Here is a 15989-nt window from a genome sequence, read left to right as displayed (position 1 = left end):
TTACCCCCCGCGGGTTAGGGGGAAGAATTTACCCGATGCTCCCCATGTCGTAAGAGGCGACTAACGGATTTTGTTTCTCCTTTTACCCTTGTTAAGTGTTTCTTGTATAGAATATTATATAGTCAATTTTTGTACAGAATTTAGTCAAGCAGTATGTAAGAAATGTTAAGTCCTTTGTACTGGAAACTTGAATTCTCCCAGTTAGGTAATATATTGTACTACGTTGCAAGCCCTTGGAGCAAATTTTTGATTAGTGCTTTTGTGAACAAGAAACAATTGACAAGTGGCTCTATCCCATCTTCCCCCTTTCCCCGTCGCGAAATAACCCTTCGTGGTTGAAAACGACGTTAAACACCAAATTAAGAAAGAAAGGTGAGCGATTTCCTTCACGCGGGGATTGATGAAGCTGTACTGTCTGTGTTGACAGTCTAAAAATAGCCTAAGTCCTGGAGAACTGTTGCTAAACATAGCAATAAACTTTATAAAGAATTAATTATTTCTCGTAATTGGTAAGGACTTCAAACCTAAAACTTTGCAGGAAGCTTAATTTATACATCCCCGCAACGATGGGAAAAGCCCTGGAAGTAATTAAAATTATTAAATAGGACTATGTCAGCCTTTAAAGTATGGGGAAAGACTGTTCTCAAGAAGACACATTGATAAGTTGCAGACTCCCCGAACTTGGAAGACTTTCTAAGATATTGAGGGATACGTCTGGAATGATAATTAGTACTATCAACCAGGCTATAGCATGGTTACACTTGGTCACAAACAGGAGTGTACTCCGAATGATATGGTTTTTGGAGACACTGGAAGATAGTCAATGTTTTTAAATTGCTATATGTGTGTGTTACAATATTGGTTGAAAATAACAATAATGAATGAAAACAGGATACCAAGAAAAGCGTATAATATGCTCTTGAAGTTGGATGAAAAGGATTAAACAAATTGGGCCACCAATGTTCACCTGGGTTTGTATAGATTTGGATTTGTATGGGAAAACCCAGGAGTTCAGTCAATCCCTGTATTTGTTCAAACATGTATGCAATGGTTAATTGATTGCAATGTCAAAATTGGTCCAGCCGCAAGACCCTTGCAAGTTTTCGAATGGGATTAGCAGTTACAGAGCCAAATAAGCACAGCCATGATAAAACTAAATTAACTACGGCATTTTTCTGTCCTTTTTGTAAAACATGTATTGAAAGTGATGTGCATTTTGTATTTGTATGCCTAGCGTATGAAGATTTGCGTGCAGAGTTGATTGCAGCAAAATAATACAGGATACCATGTATGTTTCGATTGTCAACACAATTGTACAGTCACAGAACCCTGCGCAGCTGCACATGTTAGAAAACTGGCCATTTTTTATTTGAAAGCCAAAAACACAAAAAGAAGTTGTATTTGGTTAAGTTGATGGTATTGTAATACGTTTTGTCCAGGAAAACTATGTCAGTTTATTACATGACAACATTTGTTTTATTGATCACACGTTCATATTTTTTGCAAGAGCGTATATATAGTTATCGTATGTTAAAAAGGTATGTGAATATGCGGATGATTGGGGAACAAATGCAGCGGACATGCATGTGAAATTCATGAAGAAGTGTCAGATATGCATGCACATGTGACTAACCCAGTACCCCCCGTGGGTTAGGGGGAGTCCCATATTGGTTGGGACTAGAAAGAATTTACCCGATGCTACCCTGCATGTCGTAAGAGGCGACTAACGGTTCTGTTTCTTCTCTTCTTTTGTCTTATTTCTGCCTTACCAGTCCTTTCACCTATATTTCCTTCCAAGAAAACTCTCCCTACTATTCCCTGCAGTTTTCCAATTCTTTTCTTGTTGTCTTATTTCTACCTGACTGGATCCATCACCTTTATTTCACTTACCAAAAGTCTTCTTTTCCACATCCTTATTTCTCTGCATCCCGCATGTCGTATGAGGCGACTAACGGATTCTGTTTCTCCTTTAACCCTTGTTGAGTGGTTCTTGTATAGAATATAGTCAATGTTTGTAAAGATTTTAGTCAAGCAGTATGTAAGAAATGTTTAGTCCTTCTTCATGACACTTTTTCTTGTATTGTTTTTGCTCTCCCTCACCCCTCAACTCCCTTTTCTGTACATAGCCTGATTTCTTTTTGTTTTAGTTCCTTTTATTTGGTGTTGAATGAAATGTGTTTTTATTGTGTTTTTTAATTTTCCATGTACCCTCACGGGGTTTTATCGGAATAAAACTTGACTTGACTTGACTTGACTTTGTACTGGAAACTTGCATTCTCCCAGTAAGGTCATATATTGTACTACGTTGCAAGCTCCTGGAGCAATTTTTTTGATTAGTGCTTTTGTGAACAAGAAACACTTAACAAGTGGCTCTATCCCATCTCCCCCCTTTCCCCTATCCCATCTCCCCCTTTCCCTCGTCGCGATATAACCTTCGTGGTTGAAAACGACGTTAAACACCAAATAAATAAAGAAAGAAAGACTAACCCAGTATCAAGTATGCCTGTGTGCCGAATATTTTCATATGAATTTCTGTTTGTTAATGTTATGGTGTATCACCCTATTTATGGGCTGAGGAATAAGTATTCTTGAGTCCTGAATACCTGAGGCATGTACATATATACTTTTATGCAGTATATGCTTTTGTTTTCTTCCAAGACAAATTACCAGAAGGAATGTCACTAGTTTTCGTATACTGTTTGAATTCCATGGACCATTTTCACCAAAGGGATTACTGAATAATCTCATGTCTGTTGTAAATTTTGGCCCATGACTTGTGGAGATATTACAATTTGGTGAAAATTAGGCTCGTTTTATGTAAAATATGCTGATTATTTGTTATTTTAGTTTCATCATTTTTCATAAATGTGCTTGGTTAATGTTTCAAATTAAATTTGCTGTTGTAGTTCATTCGGTGTTTTGCTCACAAAAAGTGTTTTGTCAGTTAACATTGATTTAAATAAAATTGGCTGACTAAACTTGATCCATTTGTCTTGAGTGTTTGCATCCATGTCTATAATAGGAGCGTTACAGACTTCACAAATAATGCTACAAATTGCGGATTAGCCAATGGACGAATGAATGTTCTGTTGAATGTTGAATACTGTACAGAATGCATGACCTTTTTTCCTTTTTTTTTAATAGTGGTGAGGCCCTCTACCACCAAAACGAATGTTTAGTCCAAGGCCGAATGCATTAATATGCCTGTGGCTAAATGGCTTTTAGCCATTGGTTAGACATTTATTTGTAACCATAGGCTAAGAAATTCCATTTTCGGACATAGGCTCATTCCTGAACATCACAATTCGTATTTGGTGTGGCGGCAAATTTAATGTGTCCAGGCTTATTATGACTTTCCACAATTGACGATGAGTTACTGATATCGAAACGCACACACACACACAAGAAACAGGGGCGGATCACAGCATGGTTAAGAGGGGGGGGGGGGGTTCAAATGTCTTTTAGGGAGAGTTCGACAACGCGAAACAGTTAATTGAGGACGCGAAGTGTTTAAACCATCTAGGGGGGTCTGGGGGCATGCCCCCCCCCCCCGGAATTCCTCTAATACACCTTCCAAAAAGTATATTTAGGAAGACAAATTTGGATCAAAACAAGGACAATTGACCAATCTGGTGTAACCTGAGACAGCAAATTGCCGACCTACTTTCTAAAACTGTCACTTAAAAGACAAAGGCCTGCTCCTATAGGGTCTGGGGGCATGCCCCCCCGGAGCAGTTTTGATATAAATCAAGGAAAATGGAGCAATCTGGTGCAACCTGAGCCATCAGTTTTTCTTTGTTTTTAATTTAAAAAAAAAAATTTAAGCGGGGGGGGGGGGGGGTCCGGAACCCCCCCCCTGGATCCGCCCCTGAGAGAACAAGGTGGAACTTCCAAATTTAGGCTCCAAACAGCAGAATCAGGTTTGGAACCCAGTTTGGTAGTTTGGTCGTCGGTGTGTATCTCAAGGAACCCACTAGTACAAAAAAGAAACCCACTTTTCCAAACTTTTCCAAAGTCAGCAACATCGAAGTTTGTTTAGATATTTTTCTTTTTTACTCATATTCGGATCATTTACAACTAAATGAAGCTGTATAGTGCTTTTTGAAGTGCTCACTAGTTTAGAACATGTGGAACCCAGTTGACATAATGTTAGCAATAAACCCAGTTGGGTGGCCTTGCATGTGTGTGTGTGTGTGTGTGTGTGTGTGTGTGTGTGTGACGGAGTGATTGAGTTTGTGTTACTGTTTGTCGATTTCTTACGTGAGCCTTGATGGCTTCGCCTCTTGTTTTGTAATGTGTTGTCTTTCTCTGTGTATAGTAAGTCCAGTCTCTTTGCGTCACTGTATAGTTATTTTCTACCCTGATAAAAAAAAAATTAAAAATTAAAAATAAAATCCCTACCTACCTACACTATTTTTTGTAGCCATGTTACCAGAAACATACAACTTTTTTTTTTGGGGGGGGGGGGCCTTACATTGTTGCATACACACCTTTGTACGTGTTCACGGCGAGTTCCCTGTAATACATATTTCACGCTGTCTTGTACTTTTTGTGGGTTCAGTGAGTGGTTCCTGCGATAATAGGACACGCTTAATTTGGACCAGCAAAAATGTCTAGCTGGCCTGTCACGACAAGTAGAGTTATGGCATGTGTATTGGGGTCGGTAGCTCAGTTGGTATATAGAACACTGAATCTGTGGCGGTCACGGGTTCGAATTCAGGCCGGGACGGACACGGGTTAACGTTATGTGCAGAGTCAGAGACGAATATATCCAAGTCCCACCCCCGCGTCACCACAGTGCAGTGGCTCGAAAAAGACCTCGGCCGTTCTGCCGTAAGTGCAGGTGACTGATTACACCTAAACACGCACACACCTGGGTAGGGCGACTCTTGTTGCTGCTAGCTTTCCACTGAGAGGAAGATGCGACCCGAATTTCCCAGCAGGGATGGGACAATAACGTATGACATGAACAAAGTTAATGTCTAAAGTGACAACACTAGAAGGTGTTCATTCTTGGGAGGTGTCCCACATCACAGACGTCAATAAACATTAACAAAATATATTTTAAATCTTCTCTTCTCCTCAGGCCTGCCCACCCCCTCTCAATGTCATCCTGACGGACAAGGAGGACGAGCGTGAGCGCGAGACGTTGCTGGACAACCGTTTCCGCGTCATTGAGGTGGAGGAGCAGCCGACGTCATACGCTACGACATACACCACGTTGTCATGTGGCAAGTTGTTCTGGCGGTGCCTGGTTGGGAACTGGTCTTACCGGATGGCTGTGAGTTGATTTGAACTGTGGTTAATTAATTAAAGTGTACTTACAGTGGCTCGAATTATGTATGCAACGAAAGGAACACAGCAAGCCAATGTGCTTTCACGGACAACTTTTTGAAGAGGCGGACAATGTCGTTCATACTATTGAAACCAACGAATGACAACGAGTAGACCGATAAAGACGGACAGAGAATGGCTGTAAGTTTTGAGAGTTGTTGCCTTGGATGATGTGCACAACAAAAGTTACCAACAGGGTGAGAACCACCCGCGGGGTAGGATTGCCTGGTTAGACTGATCATGAATCACCAGTACTGTATATCTCAATTTCCACAAATCCGAACCCGCGACTGGTTCCCACCGAGTTAATAACTTTCTTGTGCACAGTGGCACCGGTGACAGCTGTTATATAGGTCCACCTTGTCCACTACAATCAGTTTTGACTAGTGGTGGTGGTGGTAGTGATAAGTATCCCTAGCGGATTATGACTTTATTCAGTTATTCTGCAGAAAAACAGAAATGCTGGAGAAAAACTGTTTGTTTCTGCAGCATTTCTGCATAATGTCGTCTTTCGCGAGAGCAACGTTTTTTTCTGCAGTAAAACAGTTTTACTGCAGTAAAATTGAAATCAAGAATGCTGCAGTAAAACGGTGATGTTGTTTTACTGGAGAAAAACTGTTTACGCTTTTTCTTCAGCATTTTGGCATTATTCAGTTATTCTGCAGAAAAACAGAAATGCTGGAGAAAAACTGTTTTTTCTGCAGCATTTCTGCATAATGTCATCTTTCGCCGAAGCAACGGGTTTTTCTGGAGCAAAACATTTTACTGCAGTAAAATTGAAATCAAGAATGCTGCAGTAAAACGGTGCTGTTGTTTTACTGCAGAAAACCTGTTTACACTTTTTCTGCAGCATTTTGTACTGTCTCATTATAATGTTGGAGTACGCGAGCCCCCTCTGTCGAGAGATAGACAAAATACATTCGTGTACATGTCACGCACAACTATTGGTAATTCTGGATCAGTTCGTCTGATATAATGCCCTTATACTACACGCCTTTTGATTGGTACACTGCGGAACAAACTATTATACTATCCCAGGGGGCGACGAATACAAACGCTACTTTACAAGGTCGTTCGTTTTTCTCCAGAAAAACTGCCACAGACTATTCTGAAGAAAACGTTAATCGCAATAATGCTGCAGAAAACCAAGTAAACATTATGCTTCAGAAAAACTGTTTTACTGCAGTAAAAAAACGTTTCTTCGGCGAAAGATGACATTATGCAGAAATACTCCAGAAAAGACAGTTTTTCTCCAGCATTTCGGTTTTTCTCCAGAATAACTGAATAATGTCATATTCCGCCAAGAGCCAGTACAAAATGCTGCAGAAATAATGTAAACAGGTTTTCTGCAGTAAAACAACAGCACCGTTTTACTGCAGCATTCTTGATTTCAATTTTACTGCAGTAAAATGTTTTGCTGCAGAAAAAAACGCTGCTTCGGCGAAAAATGACATTATGCAGAAATGCTGCAGAAAAGAACGGTTTTTCTCCAGCATTTGTCTTTTCTGCAGAATAACTGAATACAGTCATAATCCGCTAAGGATAGATGAGGTGATGACTTATGATGATGTGTATGTACCTAAGCCTATATATGTGTATATATATATATATATATATATATATATATATATATGTGTGTGTGTGTGTGTGTGTGTGTGTCTGTGTGTGTGTGTGTGTCTGGTCTGCCTGCCTGTCTGTATGTCTATCTGTCTCGTCTGTCTGTGCTTGCATGTGGGCGTACGTGCGTTCACGTGTGTGTGTATGTGTGTGTGTGTGTGTGTGTGTGTGTGTATGTGTGTGTGTATATGAGTGGGCGTGTGTAAGCCCTTGCAACTTAAGTCCAGCCCCCACCCCCCACCCCCCATCCCCTTTTTCTGAGGAAATTCTCATATTTTTCTCTTGTTTACCCTACAGCGTGTGATGTCAGCGGACCCAGAGGGCGGGAACAGCGTTAGCAACATCGACATGATCTGCCGTCGTCTGTTTCCTTCCACCTTTATCATCCTCAACTTAATCTACTGGTTCATCTACCTCTACTTTGAGCCTGAGATAAACCTAGACAGAACCAAATTCATCACTACGTAAAATTTCACGTTTAAATCTGGTTGTCTTGTGTGATATGCTTCTTCAATTTGTCATGTAGATTTGAATGTCGTTGATTCTCATGGCCTTTACTTTCATTGTGTAATTATCTATATCCCTCTACCTTCGTTATCTCCAACTTCCCGTATGTACATGTAGTTCGAGTCTGAGATCAATCTAGACCGAGTAAAACTCATCACATCGTGATTTTATTTTGTAGTTGTGCGTTTTCATTGTGCCATAAATCCGTTCTTCTTCACTCCGTCATTTTCCTGTATTGGTCCATCCGCTTGTGGTTTGAGCCTCAGATCAATTAAAACCGAGAAAAACTCCACACCACGTGAATTTTACGTTTGTATTTGCTTGGTGTATTATTCGATCATCTCACTAGCCTGGTTGAAGAAATGTGGGCTTGAATATAGTCGATTCTGACATTTGCTTTTATTTGTATAATGTTTCCCTCTCCCGACCATTGCCATGTTAGTGTTAACCTTGTTATTAACAACTCTTGGTGTGTGTGTGTGTGTGTGTGTGTGTGTGTGTGTGTGTGTGTGTGTGTGTGCGCCCGCGTGTATGTGTAGTCTTTAATGGTTCACGTTCACACACTATTTTACTTTTTGCGGAGTTTGTTGATGTGTGGATACACATGTGTATATTATCAGTTCAATAAATGTTGGAACTGTTACTACCAGGGTGTATCTTAGAGTGTGCGCAATATAGTATTTTGTCTTCCTTGTGTCTCGGTGTCCTCCAAAATGTGTTGTCCACTATTTCTTTGTTTTAGCAGGATTTCTGTGGGTGTGCGTGTGTGTGTGTATGTGTCACGTTTTGCATTAAATAACCGAGAGATCTTGAGGTAGGAAAAGGTGAATGTGAATGAATGCAAATGCGCTAGTACGCTATCATACAGGAACAAACACAACTCCAAATGTAGGTTCCCTCCACTGTATTATACAGTTACAATAAACATACACACAAATACACACAATCATGACATAAATGTTAGGTATTCAAAAATTGGGTACTCACAGGTTTGGATGCAAAAACAAAGCGAGATTACAATCCCGTGCACAAATTTCACTAACAAAACCCTCTACCCTTCACTTATGTAGAGAAATACACAAACAGTCCGTGAACTCACAGGCACACGATATCTACTTTACTGGTATCGACTCACGGCTCGTGTGTAGTCAGAAAAACAGTTACAGTTCATATTCAGGCAGATTCAAATCACCGTCTGCTCTGCCTACTAAACACTCATTATATCTTATGTACTTAAGATCGTATAGACATATTTTAACTCTGTTCATACACAGAATTACACAGCGTCTATGGCCGTTCACTAGGAAATGTATCTGAAGTCTAATTCCTTCCACGGGCGACCTCGGTCTACTCAGTTCCTCTCGTCCTGTGACCTTTATGGTCCAACTATACGGACAACCATAACCTTGCAATAACTTCGCGAAATCCTGTCGAATTTCAGCTATGCTGGTCTAGAGTTACGATACTTCGGCGGCTTCTCAGATCCGTCACCCTTGTCATCTGGTCGCTATCTCACTCTCAGACAGGTTTTACGACGCACTGCACAACATAAATAGCGGACATCTTGTCTTAGATATCTGTCTGCTATGTTTACAGTTTACAGTGTTAGTCGATTCAACTTATGCGATAAACACTCTAGCGATATTCGAATGCTTATTCCATTTACCTGTTAAGTGCTGTACTGTCGCATCTATCCGGGCTTCCTTCCTCCCGGCCGATTACTTGGACAACCCCTCAATGTCCAAGGACAGTGGTAAAGTGTAACAATACCCTAGTTGCGATTTACAACATCAACTATTCTCGGTCAGTGAGCTGAACTCACAGTGCGTGCCACACACTTTGCTATGTCACACTATATCTCTGGTTAGCGCTCTAAAAGCGTGGAGAATATCACTGTCAAACTTTGCCTGTTACAGTGTTATTCGTGATTTCCTTCACAGTGAATACAAATGGAAAGAAAAAGAGAAGCACGAGAGTTTACTTGGAGACGCTTGTGTGGGTTTTGTCAAAAGACTATCTTTTAGAATGTATGTAAATGGGTATTTTGCAACCTTTGTTTCCATTTGGAGTAACATCACACCCTAAACTGGTCTAAACATGGTAGAAATCGCCTTTATTTTGTTAAGTTGTTTGTTTGGTTTGTTTGCTTAACGCCCAGCCGACCACGAAGGGTCATATCAGGGCCGCGGTGCTGCTTTGACATTTAACGTCCGCCACACACAAGACAGAAGTCGCAGAACAGGCTTCATGTCTCACCCAGTCACATTATTCTGACACCGGACCAACCAGTCCTAGTACTAACCCCATAATGCCAGACGCCAGGCGGAGCAGCCACTAGATTGCCAATTTTAACGTTTTAGGTATGACCCAGCCGGGGTTCGAACCCACGACCTCCCGATCACGGGGCGGACGCCTTACCACTAGGCCAACCGTGTCGGGTTTGTGAAGTTGTACAAAGTATCAAGCCTGTTAAAAATGCACACGATTACATGTACCTGAATAAAAAAAATTAAAAAAATAAATCCGACTCATCATGGTCGTGTCAGCACAAAGATTTAGTATTGATAGTGATCCCGAAGGCCTGTTTAGTCTAGACGTGCACATTTCGGATTTAACCCAAAAACAAGTCGCGTAAGGCGAAAATACAACATTTAGTCAAGCTCAGTCGAACTCACAGAATGAAACTGAACGCACTGCATTTTTTCACAATGACCGTAGTCCGCCGCTTGTGCAAAACGGAGTGAAACTGACGAGCATATTCAGCGCTGTAGTGGTTTCGCTGTGCTGCATAGCACGCTTTTCTGTACCTCTCTTCGTTTTAACTTTCTGAGCGTGTTTTTAATCCAAACATATATCTAATTGTTTTTGGAATCAGGAACCGACAAGGAATAAGACGAAATTGTTTTTAAATCGATTTCAGAAATTTAATTTTGATCATAATTTTAATATTTTTAATTTACAGAGCTTGTTTTTAATCCAAATATAACATATTTATATGTTTTTGGAATCAGAAAATGACGAAGAATAAGATGAAATTGTTTTTGGATCGTTTTATAAAAAAAATTTTTAATTACAAGTTTCCGATTTTTAATGACCAAACTCACTCATTAGTTTTTAAGCCACCAAACTGAAATGCAATACCGAACCCCGGCCTTTGTCGAAGATTGCTTTGCCAAAATTTCAATCAATCTGATTGAAAAATGAGGGTCTGACAGTGCCGCCTCAACTTTTACAAAAAGCCGGATATGACGTCATCAAAGGTATTAATCGAAAAAAAGAAAAAAATGTCCGGGGATATCATTCCCAGGAACTCTCATGTCAAATTTCATAAAGATCGGTCCAGTAGTTTAGTCTGAATCACTCTACACACACACACACGCACAGACAGACACACACACACACATACACACACACACACACACACACACACACACACACACACACACACACACACATACACCACGACCCTCGTCTCGATTCCCCCTCTATGCTAAAAATGTGTCAACGTAACGTGTGTGTGTCCACAACAGTACGCGTATACATATTTTGCTTGTTATGCTCGATTTGATGAGAAGTTCACTTTTTACATTTAGTCAAGTTTTGACTAAATGTTTTAACATCGAGGGGGGAATCGAAACGAGGGTCGTGGTGTATGTGTGTCTGTCTGTGCGTGTGTGTGTGTGTGTGTGTGTGTGTGTGTAGAGCGATTCAGACTAAACTACTGGACCGATCTTTATGAAATTTGACATGAGAGTTCCTGGGTATAAAATCCCCGAACGTTTTTTTCATTTTTTTGATAAATGTCTTTGATGACGTCATATCCGGCTTTTCGTGAAAGTTGAGGCGGCACTGTCACGCCCTCATTTTTCAACCAAATTGGTTGAAATTTTGGTCAAGTAATCTTCGACGAAGCCCGGACTTCGGTATTGCATTTCAGCTTGGTGGCTTAAAAATTAATTAATGACTTTGGTCATTAAAAATCTGAAAATTGTAAAAAAAAAATAAAAATTTATAAAACGATCCAAATTTACATTTATCTTATTCTCCATCATTTTCAGATTCCAAAAACATATAAATATGTTATATTCGGATTAAAAACAAGCTCTGAAAATTAAATATATAAAAATTATTATCAAAATTAAATTGTCCAAATCAATTTAAAAACACTTTCCTCTTATTCCTTGTCGGTTCCTGATTCCAAAAACATATAGATATGATATGTTTGGATTAAAAACACGCTCAGAAAGTTAAAACAAAGAGAGGTACAGAAACGCGTGTTATCCTTCTTAGCGCAACTACTACCCCGCTCTTCTTGTCAATTTCACTGCCTTTGCCATGAGCGGTGGACTGACGATGCTACGAGTATACGGTCTTGCTGAAAAATGGCATTGCGTTCAGTTTCATTCTGTGAGTTCGACAGCTACTTGACTAAATATTGTATTTTCGCCTTACGCGACTTGTTATATTTAGTCAAGTTTTGACTAAATATTTTAACATCGAGGGGGAATCGAAACGAGGGTCGTGGTGTATGTGCGTGCGTGTGTGCGTGCGTGTGTGTGTGTGTGTGTGTGTAGAGCGATTCAGACTAAACTACTGGACCGATCTTTATGAAATTTGACATGACAGTTCCTGGGTATGAAATCCCCGAACGTTTTTTTCATTTTTTTGATAAATGTCTTTGATGACGTCATATCCGGCTTTTCGTGAAAGTTGAGGCGGCACTGTCACGCCCTCATTTTTCAACCAAATTGGTTGAAATTTTGGTCAAGTAATCTTCGACGAAGCCCGGGGTTCGGTATTGCATTTCAGCTTGGTGGCTTAAAAATTAATTAATGACTTTGGTCATTAAAAATCTGAAAATTGTAAAAAAAAAAAAAAAATTTATAAAACGATCCAAATTTACGTTTATCTTATTCTCCGTCATTTGCTGATTCCAAAAACATATAAATATGTTATATTCGGATTAAAAACAAGCTCTGAAAATTAAATATATAAAAATTATTATCAAAATTAAATTGTCCAAATCAATTTAAAAACACATTCATCTTATTCCTTGTCGGTTCCTGATTCCAAAAACATATAGATATGATATGTTTGGATTAAAAACACGCTCAGAAAGTTAAAACAAAGAGAGGTACAGAAAAGCGTGCTATCCTTCTTAGCGCAACTACTACCCCGCTCTTCTTGTCAATTTCACTGCCTTTGCCATGAGCGGTGGACTGACGATGCTACGAGTATACGGTCTTGCTGAAAAATGGCATTGCGTTCAGTTTCATTCTGTGAGTTCGACAGCTACTTGAATAAATATTGTATTTTCGCCTTACGCGACTTGTTACATTTAGTCAAGTTTTGACTAAATGTTTTAACATAGAGGGGGAATCGAGACGAGGATCATGGTGTATGTGTGTGTGTGTGTGTGTGTGTGTGTGTGTGTGTGTGTGCGTATGTGTGTGTGGGTAGAGCGTTTCAGAGTAAACTACTGGACCGATCTTTATGAAATTTGACATGAGAGTTCCTGGGTATGATATCCCCGGACATTTTTTTCTTTTTTTCGATAAATGTCTTTGATGACGTCATATCCGGCTTTTTGTAAAAGGTGAGGCGGCACTGTCACACCCTCATTTTTCAATCAAAATGATTGAAATTTTGGCCAAGCAATCTTCGACGAAGGCCGGACTTCGGTATTGCATTTCAACTTGGTGGCTTAAAAATTAATTAATGACTTTGGTCATTAAAAATCTGAAAATTGTAAAAAACAAAATTATAAAACGATCCAAATTTACGTTCATCTTATTCTTCATCATTTTCTGATTCCAAAAACATATAAATATGTTATATTTGGATTAAAAACAAGCTCTGAAAATTAAAAAAATTAAAAATTATGATCAAAATAAAATTTTCGAAATCAATTTAAAAACACTTTCATCTTATTCCTTGACGGTTCCTGATTCCAAAAAAATATAGATATGATATGTTTGGATTAAAAGCACGCTCAGAAAGTTAAAACGAAGAGAGGTACAGTAAAGCGTGCTATGAAGCACAGCGCAACCGCTACCGCGCCAAACAGGCTCGTCACTTTCACTGCCTTTTGCACTAGCGGCGGACTACGTTCAATTTCATTCTGTGAGTTCCACAGCTTGACTAAATGTAGTAATTTCGCCTTACGCGACTTGTTGGTATTGTTATAATTCCTGTCCTGAATAAACTTTTGTTTCATACAACAAAACATAAGTAAATGTCCAGTTCTTCATGTGCAGAAAGGCGTATAATTATGGACATGATTATTACACCATGTTCTATCGTATAAGTAACATTGGGAATCCCTGAGACTTTCTTTTTTTTGCGGGTCAAGATTTCGCTTCTTTTTACATTTAGTCAAGTTTTGACTAAATGTTTTAACGTAGAGGGGGAATCGAGACGAGGGTCGTGGTGTATGTGTGTGTGTGTGTGTGTGAGTGTCTGTCTGTGCGTGTGTGTGTGTAGAGCGATTCATACTAAACTACTGGACCGATCTTTATGACATTTTATTCCCCCCTCTGCTTCTTTACCTCTGTAAACTTGTAGGGGTAGTTATTTTTCGATAATGACCCAGCAACCAAACAAATAATGACCTGAATCCTCGATAGTGCAATGGGTTGAGAAGCTGTTCTGTTTCGGTACTACTTTTTGCGACTGAAAAGTTCCGAACGCTCTAATGTACGAAGTATACATCTCTGGAGCAAACAATACAAACATACCGCATTTAAATTAACAACTACAGGCCTGAACACATGAATCTCCATATAAAATCCATGAGTTCGGTTGTTTTCTGAATCTAGATCAGACGTTCATCACAAGCAATTTCCCAAGGCAAGTAACTCATACTTTGTCTAGCGACAAGAGTAGTTCCCCTTCTTTTCACTCAGTTTCTTCGACAACAGACTGCAATCCGACGGTCAGTTTTCAACAATATTTCATTTAATAAACAGATCACACGCAACCAAATGCACACATCTCATCAATTTAAACAACATAAAGCGGTTTCATACACTATTTTCCCCAGAAAACTGAACTTCATACAGTTTTTAACGTTGGAACACGGGTGCAAAAGTTCGTCTGCTAGTCCCATTTGACGAAAGAACATTATCCTAACCGATACCAAAACATATACAGAACACACAATATCTGCCTTTGCCGCCACAGCAGAATAACAGCATATCTGTGTACTTGATTTTAGCCCAAAATAGGAAAACTGACAAGAAGTGTTAACAGAATGGAATGATTTGCACGGAACTATACAACCGCGCATTAATCGATCGCCTGCGCAGGTTGACTGGTTGAGAGAATAGGATTCGATCAAACTTTCGCAAAAAAACTCCTCTTTTCTTTGAATAACTGAAGAAAGGAGGAATAAAGAGGTTACACACCTCGTCTCAGTGATTATAAAAAATAATGGTCTCAGTTCGCGGTCATGAAAAAGCTCGCTAAAGCTCGCATTTTTCATGATCCGCTAACTTCGACCATTATTTTTAATAATCACTGAGACTCGGCATGTAACCTCTACTTACATGAGAGTTCCTGGGAATGATATCCCGGGACATTTTTTTCTTTTTTTCGATAAATGTCTTTGATGACGTCATATCCGGCTTTTTGTAAAAGTTGAGGCGGCACTGTCACACCCTCATTTTTCAATCAAATTGATTGAAACTTTGGCCAAGCAATCTTCGACGAAGGCCGGACTTCGGTATTGTATTTCAGCTTGGTGGCTTAAAAATTAATTGATGACTTTGGTCATCAAAAATCTGAAAATTGTAAAAATAAAAAAAAATTTATCCAAATTTACGTTCATCTTATTCTTCATCTTTTCCTGATTCCAAAAACATATAAATATGTTATATTTGGATTAAAAACAAGCTCTGAAAATTAAAAATATAAAAATTATGATCAAAATTAAATTTTCGAAATCAATTTAAAAACACTTTCATTTTATTCCTTGTCGGTTCCTGATTCCAAAAACATATAGATATGATATGTTTGGATTAAAAACACGCTCAGAAAGTTAAAACGAAGAGAGGTACAGTAAAGCGTGCTATGAAGCACAGCGCAACCGCTACCGCGCCAAACAGGCTCGTCACTTTCACTGCCTTTTGCACTAGCGGCGGACTACGTTCAGTTTCATTCTGTGAGTTCCACAGTTTGACTAAATGTAGTAATTTTGCCTTACGCGATTTTTTTTAATGCAGATGATTGTTTCTGTTTGTGGCTGGCAAGGCATGATAATTTTTGTCTGTATAATCAAGCTGTGTTTTGAAATACATTTCTTTTTGAATGATGCCCAAGACATGAGTTTTAGTGTGTGTGTGTGTGTGTGTGTGTGTGTGTGTGTGTGAATGTGTGTGTGTGTGTAGAGATATGCTCGAGTGATTTTGTCCCAGTTCTGTGGTAAATCATTTTTTGAAATAAACTATGAACTATGTAGGCTCTCAAGCCACACACACACACACGCACACACACACACACATGCAGAGATATATGCACACTCATACACTGTG

The 15989-nt window shown here is 39.4% G+C and overlaps 1 protein-coding gene across 1 annotated transcript in view; it reads left to right on the top strand.

The window, feature by feature from the left end:
* The window catches only part of LOC138969285 (gamma-aminobutyric acid receptor subunit alpha-2-like), a 108132-nt gene extending 99043 nt beyond the window's left edge, over window positions 1-9089 (top strand). Inside the window, exons 9-10 of the mRNA XM_070342041.1 lie at window positions 5087-5281; window positions 7249-9089. Coding sequence (XP_070198142.1) covers window positions 5087-5281; window positions 7249-7419 — 366 coding nt within the window. The 3' untranslated portion in view covers window positions 7420-9089. The remainder of the gene's footprint in view (window positions 1-5086; window positions 5282-7248) is intronic.
* The last annotated feature ends 6900 nt before the right edge of the window (window positions 9090-15989 follow it).

Source organism: Littorina saxatilis, linkage group LG6 (assembly GCF_037325665.1).
Source record: "Littorina saxatilis isolate snail1 linkage group LG6, US_GU_Lsax_2.0, whole genome shotgun sequence".
Taxonomy (NCBI): domain Eukaryota; kingdom Metazoa; phylum Mollusca; class Gastropoda; order Littorinimorpha; family Littorinidae; genus Littorina; species Littorina saxatilis.
The sequence above is the reverse complement of the archived record's forward strand: the minus strand, read 5'-3'. Positions and strand labels throughout refer to the sequence as shown.